Source organism: Lygodium microphyllum, chromosome 12, assembly GCF_053477565.2.
Source record: "Lygodium microphyllum isolate KBCC chromosome 12, Lygodium_microphyllum_v1.1.10, whole genome shotgun sequence".
NCBI lineage: Eukaryota > Viridiplantae > Streptophyta > Polypodiopsida > Schizaeales > Lygodiaceae > Lygodium > Lygodium microphyllum.
In genome coordinates this window covers 48,211,786-48,224,150 of record NC_141146.1, presented here as the reverse complement: position 1 = coordinate 48,224,150, position 12,365 = coordinate 48,211,786, and the positions used below count along the sequence as shown (strand labels likewise).

The following is a 12,365-nucleotide window of genomic DNA, read 5'->3' as shown; positions in this document are numbered from 1 at the left end:
TTGCTGCCCATGGGGATCATCCTCATCAATACCCACAACTAGAGAAGACTATATTTCACTCCTTGTACTATTGTCCATCTTCATCCGGTGTTTTATCCATCATCCCTTTGCTCAAAGGACTGAGTTTCACTCCCTCCACTGAGCATTCTCTTTCACAAGCGTTGTCATCTCTTCAGCCAGAATAATGCAACTGAACCCACTCCATCAATGGTTCAAGCCTTATCCTCGATTCTAGAGCCACAGAGATTAGAGGCCCCTTGTATCATCATTTACATGATCCATCATTTCATGTATTCTCTGTGTTCCTGACTTCATTCACTATCATTGTTTGTCACACAGTCTATTGTCTTCACTAAAGTCTTTAATGTTTCTTTACATGGCATCGAAGGGGTCATAAGGTTTCCCACACATACACTCATAAAATCCAAGAAAATGGTATTTACTAAGCAAGGTAATACAAAGGTGCTGAGAAGCTACCTGTGGAGGACCTTGAACAACCACTACATATGGAGGAGGCTCCTCAGCAGTGCGATCCAAGATGGGTACATGGAGCCGGCGTTGATCTTTTTCAGCTGAGATTGCTTGTAGGCGCTTTGCTTTCACTGACGATTGGAATGCAAAGGCCTGAGACAGTAACAAGTTTGTCAGAATAACATTAGCAACAACTGGGAAACAAATGCAGCATCCTTCACAGTGCGTAAAAATATGCGTAATCATTGAACGGTGGGACATGTTGGCCAAGACAATGAGCTTTGTGAGAACTAAATAGGACCAGAATACTTGGCGTAAACATGCCCTTGCTGCAACGTCTGTGTGTTGACAATGGTGTATTTGAACATTTGGTATAACCGTGAATGACGAGACTAGTGCCGTTCGACAGCAAGCATGATTGGACCAGAATACTCAACCTACGGCTCGAGTTAAGCCCTAGCTGCAACATCTTGTACGGCAACAATGGTGATTTTGAGGATGACAGTGTCACTAGTAAGCGTTCGAATGGCGAGACCGGCACATCAACACACAAAAGCAGTGAATATACCTTCGGATTCTTCTGGTCTGTGGCGACGCCCCGCTTCTTCTTGTCTGCCTTCTGCTTTTTCTTGGCTGTTGGCCCGGATTTGGCGACTCGATGCTGCTTGTGCCCTTGCTCTGAGGTCACAACCGCCATCGCTGAAGCTGGCGGGGAGGAGCTTCGCAAGCTACGTACAATGTGAACCTAAAGCTTGTGCTGGTTTCGATCTTCTTAACAGTACGACAGTAACTTAACAGCCAGGACTCGGGAACAATGTTGACGGGAAAAAACAAGGTTTAATGTCAAATAAAATCATTTGCGTTAATTTTTTAAACCTTTAGTTGTTTTTTAATAACGGCTTCTTTATTATATCACAAGGTGAAAATAGTTACACCATCTTTAAGATGCAGCTCGAGGCTCAAGCCAACGCACTAATTTTCTTCCAAAATAGTCTAACAATTTAGTGCTTTCTTTTATAGCATCCTAACAATGACAGTACTTCAATTTTAAGTCGATTTAAACATGTGCCGGGCATCCCATTAAGATTCCTTTTGAACTCCATGCTATTTCTTTTGCTCCATATGAATTTCAGAGCCACCCCTAAAACCATACTTAGCAAACCCCACATGCTATCATCTAGACCTACACGATCAACAAAGAACACATTTGTCATTCTAAAGTCACTCCAAAGATTAGCCTGCTTCAACCATTTCCTAATTGTAGCCCACACCAGCCTGACATTCACACAATCCCAAAAGACATAATTTTTTTGTTTCCTCTGCCTTCCCACAAAAAGGACACATAAGCAAGACTCAAAACCATTTGCTGAGTCTAACCCTCTGTGGTAATTTCTTGAGCACAAGTCTCCACTGTATGACATTTAATCTGAAGGAGGAGGAGGCCTTCCACACAATGGAGGTTCTCCTTTTCCATGTATGCACCTTGCCCACCAAAGGATAGTCTCTTCTCCATTTGTAGTGAAGCATCATAGCAATCGCTAGAGAGGCTTCCCTCCTTTAGGTCCTTCTTGTGTTTACATAGCTTCAGGACTTTGCCATCAAGACTAACTAAGTCCTTCGAGGCATCATCACTTTTGAACATAGAAGTAGGCCAATCTTCCTTGCATGATTGCATGACTGCCCTCAGATAATCATTCTCATGTTGGCTAAGGCCAAATCTCCTCTCTAATGCCTATACTTGCAGAAAGGAATTATTGAGTGGGTCCCAGACATACTCCCACTTTCTAATCCCTTTACTGAGTAACAACCTAGCAAGTTTTGGATATTTATGAATCGGGCCATATATCCCTAACTAAGGAGGAATCGCCCTTTGTCACCCCCCTAGTCTCCCATGACACAATGTGAAGCACTCCTTGCCGTTGACATGCTATGCCCTACGCTACTATAGAGGTAGGGATGTTAATTGTTAGATGCAAGTAGGTTAATACATACTGCAATGGACTCCATCCCACCTCTTCCCTTTGATCTTCGCATCTACAATGTAGTGGGCCATGAGAACCATCCAAGGTTGTGTTCCATCCATCCTTCTCACAATAGGGACAGCAAAAGGAATTACACTTTTACGACCATTGAGTCTAGACCAATCTCCTATCTTCTGTCAAGATATCCTAGCTAATTAGAGTGAGCCCATCTACCTCGTGTTTGGACCATAAGAATTTCCTCAAAGGTCTCTCCACCTTGGACCAAGAGAAGGGCTGCAAAGAGAGCCACATGTATATTGCCACTGTATTCTGTTGCTCCATGGTTAAGTTTCAACTCATTTGGACAAAGCCTATGTAAGTTATATGTATGCTTTGACTCGATATTTCTTTTGTTTTTGTACTCTAGGAATTTGTTAGTGAAGGAACAATGGTCTTGTTATAAGTCAACTTCTTGTTCAACATCTCTGGGCTTCTTTGTGAAAAGAATTGCAGGTACAATGTTTTTTTTAAATTGCTCCATTTAAATTTCATTTCATTTGGAGAGAACATTTGCAAATTATACACACGTTGATAGGTAACTTTTGTATTTGGTTACTATAGATGTCTTCACGGAGGAAAAACATCAGTAACATACTTGCAGTGGAGGTAACCAACATAGATAGTAATCGATGATAAAACATTTTTAAATATTGTTATCTTACCAACAAAGGAGATAGATAATAGTAACTTGTCTCTGATATCTCTTGAACTTTCTCATTGAACCAAGTAAACATTTGATTGAGTGTAATGCCCACCCCAATGGAAACACCAAGATACCTTACAATTTGCCTGGGTAACACTATCTTGAACCCCAATTGAGAAATCTAGGAGTTGTGTTGTTTCTAGGAGAGGAAAAGGATTTCCATCTTCTTTTCAGTGATTTTAGATGCCATGAGCTCTAAGTATTCATTGCATAAATCTCTAGCAGCTTGGCCACAGATTCCTTCTCTACCCTTACCAAAGAAGCATTGTCATACGTAAAGAATTGTACTGCAACTCGAGAGCCGTCAGGCAAAGGCAACCCTCTAATCGAGCCTTCCTACAATGCTTTGTCCACCCTCCTCAGAAGTGGGTCAATTATTATAGCAAATAAAAGTGATCCTAGGGATCTGATTCGATCTATGTAGTGTAAAGGGGGATGTTACCATGCTATTAACGCTTATCGCAATGGTCACCTCCTTGAATAAGGTTAATAAAGATGGGCCCAAATCTCATAGTTGTTAGGACACTTAATATAAATCTTTAGTTAACTCTAAAGATAAAGCTCTAGTTAACTCTATCATAAGCTTTGTCCCAATCCATGTTAATAACAAATTCCTTTCTTAGAGTCATGCCATGATTAATTGAAAGAATCTGGTTCAAGATTGCATCATGAATCTTACACCCATTAATAAAACCATACTGCTTCTTATGAATGATATGACCAAATAGAAATTTCACTCTCAATGCAAGGGCTTTAACCAAAACCTTGTAGCTAAAATTCAGCACATAGCTGAGATCTATCCTGAGCCTTGGGGATAAGCTTAATTAAACCTTGATTGACATAAGTTGGCATTATAGTTGTGACCTTCTTACATGATTCAATAAATCCACTAAATTTTGTCCACAAGTTGGCCACAATTTTTGAAACACCTCAGTCAACAGTCCATCAATACCTAGGGACTTCTTAGGTTTCATTTGAAAGACCACCTGCTTGACTTCCTCTAGAGTAAAGGGCCTCAATGCTTGCTCCATTAGTACTATGGTTGTGGCATCCAACAGAAGAATGCTTCCATCCTTTGCTCATAATCAGTAGGCTTAATAAGTTTCATGCCAAGTATAGAGGCCAGGTGCCCCTTGATGGCTTTAGCTATAGAGTCATGGTTGTGCACCAACTCCCCTTGTCGATTAACAATTGCAATAATTGTCTCCTTCTTTTGTTTGGCCTTCAACTTGGCAAAGTAGAAAGCACATATCCCATCGACCTTTCAATTGTACCCTTGCTGCTTGCACTGCCTACTCCTCCTCAAGGCTAAGGAACTCTTCTACATCCTTAAGACACATGTGCATTATTTGGTCATTGGGAGAGCTTTTAAGAGCCAATAAGAGGGCTCCTCTAGCAAGTGCAACTCGCTCAAGGATTTCTCTCCTCATGGCAGCCTTCTTTCTACCATAAAGCTTAGTAGCCTCCGTGATGGACTGCATGCAGTGCTTCCACCTATAATCCAATGTTACTGAAGGCTCCCAAACATGGTGCAATTGCTTCATAAAAGCCTTCTCTTCCAAAAAGGAGACATTGAATTGAAACGGGAGTGGTCCACCCTAGCCATGATCCAAGAGAATTAGCTTGAAGGGTGAAATGATAGGGGAGTGATTAGAGGCTACACATCCCTCAAATATAGCATACTTGACCCCCCACTAATCCACCAAGCTCCATTTGAAGCATAGAATCTATCTAGTCTGCTTCCCCTCCATGTTGAACCAATGCGTTTATTGTGCCAAGTAATTTTTTGATACTTTGGGCCTGGTGTAAGAAGGGCCAGATCCTGAATATCATAGGACATCACTAGAGTTGCGAGGCTACCCTCTCTTTTGAGATCATAGATCCACCTCCATGCGTTCTATCATAGGCACGCTCAATCATGTTCCAATCACCCCCCAAAATAGCATTCTTCCCCTAGAGCTTCTGCTGATCACATGCCCATTGTTTCACTCTCTTTGTAGAGCGGTTGTAGGCATAAATAGAGCAAACATAACACTCCTTGTTACAAACCTTTGCCCTAGCACACACAAAGCTGCCATCTCCAGCCCTATAATGGAGTTGAGGATTAAAGGATTCACGAATCAATAGGAGAGTCCCTCCTCTCCCATGACACTATACATCTAAAAAAGGAGTATAACCTGGAAAGTTTAAGGCCATGCATCATCTAGCTTAATTCCTTGCAGAGCCACAAAATCAGGTTTCAACATTTGACAATACCAAAGGCAACCTACTTTCTTAGATCAGAGCTAAGGCATCTTACATTCCATGAGTAGAACTTCAGCTTCCTAGACAAGGCTATTCTCTCAGTGTATTGAACTTGGTTTATCTAGCACATCCTTGTCATTGACAGGAGCATAATAATTTTGATCGACATAACTATTTTTGGCTAGATGCTTAAGTGAAGAATTCCAGCCAACCGTCTTGGTACTACCTTTGTTCTCTTGCCATTTAGGTGGGATGTTTTCCTTGTTTGAGTCATCCTTTTGTTGCCCTTTACTCTGTTGGAGAGAAGACAAGGACTTCTTGCCTTCTTTGGTAGCACCATGCGGTGCAATAAAAGGGGAACCCTTACTATTCACCTCATCTCCCAGTTACTTTTCATTTTGCATGACCACTTGTGATCTATCTTCCTCCTTCCTCCTATCTTTCCCATTCTCTTGCATCTGCTTCTGGAATGCATCATTACTTTTGTGAGGACAGTTCCTCACAAAATGACCATTACCCTTATAGTGGTAGCAAGCATCGAGGAAGGCGAATAACATAATTGAAAGCACAATCTCCATCCCCAACAGATCCTATAAACGAAGGAAGTTAGGAGGCTCGTTTCGTCTATCCCATAGAATGCATGCCCAATTAGTCGTTTTGATGAGACCCCATGTAGTAGCTGCCAATGGGGCATATAACACTCTACCTAGAGTCACAACAATGTCTACCACTTCATCAACCGTCCATGCTAGTAGATCATCTAAATCAATCCACCCCTTAGGAGAGGAGGAGGAGGACCAAGGTATCGCATACATCAAATTCCCCTTATACCCCACCATTGAGGTAATAAGCCAATCTCTTTCTACTTTGGATCCCAGAAGTCCCAAATAGAATCCATGCCCAATGAACTTGTATTAAACCAAAATAGCACAACCCTAGTAAGTACTATCAAACCATCTAACAAACTCATCCTCCACATAGGGCGGCCCATGAAATACACGTAGACCCCTAAACCACATAATTAATTTGAACCTAATCATGAGAAAGAGACACTATAGCCTTGTGGATTCTTGAACCTTCTGATGCCTTAGCCCTACATATAGTATTATGAGTGTCTTGATCTTTCCACAGAGCCATTTTGACCTCCACCATATCCAAAGCATGATGTTGCACTACTAGCTTGTAGTCTAAGATTTCGCTATCATCTTCTCGCTGCATTTCCTCTGTGCACGCAATCTTTTCCCATGCATGCAACTAGGCCTTACACATGCCACGTTAACATCGAGTGAATGCACCTCTATGTTGGGCCATGTCTTTGACTGATTGCATTAATGTCTTCCACGTTGACCAATTGCTTCAACCTTTGTTCTATAAGTTACTTAGATCACCATTTGACCTTTCCTCCCACACAAACACACAAGACTTGCATTGTCCACCAAAACTTTAGTTACAAAAGTGGCAAATACTTCAAGTTTATTCAAATCTCCCTCAAAATTTTTGATCTGAAGGTTTTTGTGCCACTTACTAAATATGTTTTCCGTGAACATTGTACTGTAGATGCGTGTGTCAGATGGGTTGGGATTGAAGTCTTATGTCGGTTTTAACAATCTAAAGTTTAAAGTAACAATAAATAATAGTACGAATAAACATTTGTGCCCCTACCAATGGCTTGAAGGCAAGCTACTACATGAGATATACATGTGTGTAATGGGCAGGGGCCAAGCTAGAATTTGCCTCACCCATAAGGGTGTCATGGCTCTTTATAGCATGATTTCCATTATTGTCCAAACAACCATCTTTCCATGTGCACTTCAAGGGGAGAGATGGACGAAGCACTCATCTTAATGTGGAATGTTATTCGCGACTTGATGGCCATTTGGGAAGCTAGGAATCAAGTTATTTGCAAGCAAATGTCATGGCTCGTTGCTAAGCCAATAGAAAAATTCAAAATGTTTTATTGATTGGATTGTTAGAATTTCAAAAATTTCCTTTTGTGGCAATTCCAGCAAGATTCTAACTAGGAAGCTTTGTGGCGCTAGCCACATGTTTTACATGTTTACAAGATTGTAAATGTGTGCCTTTGTTAACACTACATTTTGACAATTATGATACACATTACAAAATGAATGCTAACAATAATAATGATATGTGTCCCACTCTTTATGGTTTGAGCTAAAGAACTATGTTCTACTTTGGATTCATGACACTAACTTGTGAAGTAAATGTTGCAATTTTTACTTCCCTCATTTCTAACGTCCTATTATTGATGTTAAGGGATGTGAATGTAGTTTGCTATGTAGGAGGTCAAAAACCAAGATTACTAGTTGTCATCAATCAATTTAGGGATATTTTAAGATGAAAATGAAGGATTAAGGCAAAGGGAAATAAGTAACCTTAACATCCCTCTACATCCTAGGGTATCCATCTCTAACATTGGAATAGAAGTGTAATGCATATCAAATAAATGATGCCTTTCCCTCTACATCCTAGGGCATCCATCTCTAACATTGGTATAAAAGCATTATGCATATTAAATAAAAGATGCCTTTTCCTAAACATGATGATCAAGGATGGATATGCTCCTGGAATAGAGCATACTAGTGAATGAGCCCAATAGGCCACATACACACACCCTATAATGCTCCATAAAATGTTATTTAACAATATTATAATAGTAGTTGAGGATGCAAGAAGTAGCCAATGTTGAGGCTTTCACTCAAAGCGTAATAAAGATACCCATGTGCAGTATCTTACAAATCATCTATACTACTAGAATGTCAACATGCTAGCTCCTTCTGTTGGTTAAAATGATAAATGAATCCTTATGTATTCTATTTGACCGAGCATACTTGAATATCTTACACACACATAGTGGATTAAATATTGTGAAGATTGAGGTCAAGATCTTGTCTTTTGTTTTTTGTTGAAATGATTACTCGTTACTTAGCACTAAAGGAATATCATTTATCCAATGTTACCCTAGTCAACTCTAAAAGGGAACTTGGAAATGTGTTTTCCAACTTGTGTTGATTATTTGTTCTAGTTAGAGAAGTACGTGGATGCCAAGGGATGCCGAGGTACCAAAGCCTACCATAAATCAAGATCGACCTAGAATTTTCTATTGCTTAGATATTATAAATAGTTGGTGTAAACTCCTCAATGAATGTCAAGTTGAAGAAGACACTAAGAAATGTAGGTGGGGCTAAATTCAATCACCATCTTCCCCCTTCCATTAGCCCCTATGTACCATTCTATACATGCGTGGACCATATACAAGACACTAGTCGACATCCGTGCCTAGCTTCACATGTGACATCTACACTAACCAATTGCAGATGTTGCAAAAAACAATAGCTACAGAAAGTATCAATTTTAAATAATAGTAGTTAAATCTAAAATGATAAAAAATGGGCAAAGAAGACCAGGGCAATAATTTAAATTTAACAAAATTGTTTTTGAAACTAGTTTAGTATTTTCCACTATTATAAAAATAGTTGTGCAATTTTTTTCAGTGTCTTGTAAACTCTAGCAACAATTTAAAAGAAGCCCCTAACACGGTGAGAACATTTAATGTGACACAAAAATGTAGGGTCTATGAAAATTGTATAAAAATTTTTGTAAATTAAAAGCCTCGCTTACAACCAAAAAACTTGTTTTTGTGTAAACTCGCATACAAGTCCAAAAATCCCAAGATACGCATTTATAATAAATCTATATTGCAAACATGCCTATGGACAAAAAATTGAGCAATGCAAGAGAGGATACCATTATGAGCACCTGCTTGTGTAATCCTTTATATTAAGAGTTCAACAAATGAATAGAGAACACATTCTTGTGTGTATAAGCTTTGAGCAAGTCCTTCTCTTTTCTTCTTCTACTTCCTTCTCCTCCCAGCTTGACAAAACAAAGAAAGAGCATATGTATTAGAGAGTGATAGATTTTGTGTGTGTGTGCGCGCGTGTGCGTGCATGCGCACACGTGTGTGTGCGCACGCGCATGCACATGTGCGTGACTTCCCTTCTTGAGCTATTCACCTCTCCTTTTTTTCTTCTCATACTACAAGACTATGGAGATTGGATTGAGGCTATGATCTGAGAGGAGCATCCACTCTCCATGCACCTTGTTCAACCATCAAAGCTTCACTTGCAAGGCTAGACTACAACAAGTGGGCTTGAGATAATAATGAGTTCTTCTATTTTCATTTGATTATTCTTTACTTTCTTACATTCATGGGATACAAGTGAAGGGAGTAGAGATGGCTCAAAGCTTGAGTACAAGCCATCTATACGAAAGCTAGATGAGTTGCTTGAGAGCATAATATGCACGTGTCCCATTTGGACTAGACTTTGCTATGACTATGATGGAGCTCCATACATTTGCAATGCTCCTGTTCTAACCAGTCATGTGCAGGAGTATATTTATTGGGCTTTAATTCGAATCTATTACACATTGGATGCATCTTCCATATACTTGGATAGCTAATAATCATCAAAATAAATTTTCATTCTCAAGAGAGAAATTTGGTTTCTTATCTTTTTAATAGTGGCCTAAACTCATTTCGTGCATGCTTGATTCATTCCATCCTATCAATTGAATGTTGTAAACTTATTAACTTTCTCTTGACATGCTAAATCAGCATTTTGTGATTGGGGTTTGGTATTTCTTTCATATCTCTTTATAGAGGCACTTAGCATTCACATAGACAATGTGTAGAGATTGCTTGTGCCTGATGTTAGGTGCTTATCATGGGGCTTTGAGAGTACTTCCACCATTTTCTTCGTATTTGGTGTTGCTTGGCCTTATAGTCTAGCAAAAAACTCCTCACTCACGACTCTCAAACTAGAGAGAGAGAGAGAGAGAGAGAGAGAGAGAGAGAGAGAGAGAGAGAGAGAGAGAGAGAGAGAGAGAGAGAGAGAGAGAGAGAGAGAGAGAGAGAGAGAGAGAGAGAGAGAGAGAGAGAGAGAGAGAGAGAGAGAGAGATGAAACTTTGAATGAAGAATTGCATTTCTTCCCTTTAAATATACATTAATATAAGAACCTTGCCACCCTTTGGCATCACACAACGGTAAGTTCACATATAATTTGGTGTGCCTTTTTAATCATTAACATTTGGACATGTGGTTTACCTTTTTCTCGAGTGCTTGGAGTCATTTTCCTATGTTGGAACTCATATTTTCCCCTCAAAAAGTTGGATATGCCATGCACGCATCGAGAAAAGGTCTAGGAGAGCTACATGCGATGCTTGCTTTAGTGTCTAAAGCCTGAGATTATTACTTTCATATATTACCTAGAGCCTTGCAAATAGTCTCTCAAGCCAAGAGGTGAAATATATATATATATAGACTACATCATTTGAACTCCTTCACTTTATATATTGGTCTTAAGTCTTGTTCATCTAATATAGCATCTGTAGGGAGTGATCACCACTATGCTAGGCTAAGTTGAGCTCCATTCTACTTTATAAAGCCCCATAGTGATCAAATACCATAGTCTTAGGGAAAAAAATTCATATTATCTCAAACTACTTGAAATCACCTTCAAGTTACATGCACTCACCAAAACAAGGCACTCACAACTTACCATATTCAATAGTTAAGAAATAGTATAGAAGTGATAGAGTTCACAATTCAACCTTAAGAGCTTAGAAGTTGCCTATCCTAAAGAAATCGCATGCCTTGGTAAGGACTAGCAGCAAGGAAGCTATGGGATCGTTCCTCTTTTGGATTATTAAAATCCTGAGGGGGGAGTTATTTTACCTCAATTGAAGAGTTATAACTCACAATTCAACCGTAAGAGTTTAGAAGTTGCCTATCCTTAAGAAATCACCTGCCTTGGGAAGGACTAGTGGGAAGGAAGCTATAGGATCATCCCTCTTTTAGATTATCTTACTTTTAGGCCACAAAACTAAGCCTCAAGTCATCAATACATCAATCAAATCACCTTGATCTCTTGCATGATTTTTTTTTTTCAAAATATTCCTAAACACTGCAAACAATGACTCACTATTATCAACCTTGAAGCATTGTCAGCTCCGTTCTACTGCAAGCAATACCAACAAATCAGAGCAGCACATTGATTGATTTTTCCAAGGTTTCCTTCTTGCTAATAGCCTTGACCCTATTGCAAATCATCATCATTGGCATCAATAACACCCACAATTCAACTTCAATGCTACCTTGCATGTTGAAAAATGATGCCCTCTCTTAACACCACAGAATCCCATTCATGGCACAGGTTGAATCCTACCCTCACTTCTACCACAACCTCTCCACTCTTCACTCTATCCTTGCCTTTGCACCACCACCCTCTCCTTGCCCCAATCTTTATCCCTAACTTCAGTCCCACCATCACATGTTCTTGTTCCACCACAACCAATTTCTCCACCTCTTAAGCCTTCACCACTTTGGTCTATCACCTATCCACCACCATATTAACAACAAGGGCATTGGTAGAAGGAAGCCAAAGAGGAGCTTCAACCATTATATCAGCCACAACAAGGTGCAATTTATGGTCATGTGTTTCCATGCATAGAAGATTGTGTGATTACTAGCATTGATTGAATTGAGGGAATTGGTGTATTGAAGGGAGAGAGAAAGAGAGGAGGGGGGGACCTAATGCTCCAGTTCCTTTGATTCCCACCTTATACGCAAGGGAGAGCGAGGGAAAGGGGTGTTAAAGAGAGTGGAGGACAACTAGTCACAATATTCAACTACATGATAGATAGATTAAGGTGAATATTTTTTGAGTTGGTGGTGCTTTAATTATTGGATATTCTTGATTGCTACATTAGTGCACTAGCACAAAACACACGTACATGCAAGTGCACTAAACATCTTGACACCGGCCACACATCATGTACACCATTATGCACTAGCCTCATCCTAGTGCATTTTACCTTATCGCAATACACCCTAGTGCATTAGCCA

General features: G+C 39.8%; 1 protein-coding gene across 3 annotated transcripts in view; it reads right to left on the bottom strand.

Annotated features, from left to right (window-relative positions):
• The window catches only part of LOC148027732 (P-loop containing nucleoside triphosphate hydrolases superfamily protein), a 38,253-nt gene extending 36,972 nt beyond the window's left edge, over positions 1–1,281 (bottom strand). For all 3 annotated transcript variants that reach the window (XR_015692638.1, XM_087689427.1, XM_087689428.1), the window contains exons 1-2: positions 1,040–1,281; positions 478–624 (exon numbers count right to left, since the gene is read on the bottom strand). Coding sequence is in view for 2 of the 3 variants with exons in the window: in XM_087689427.1 (XP_087545553.1) it covers positions 478–624; positions 1,040–1,168 (276 nt within the window). In the remaining variant the exon portion in view is untranslated. The remainder of the gene's footprint in view (positions 1–477; positions 625–1,039) is intronic.
• Between the last annotated feature and the right edge of the window lie 11,084 nt (positions 1,282–12,365).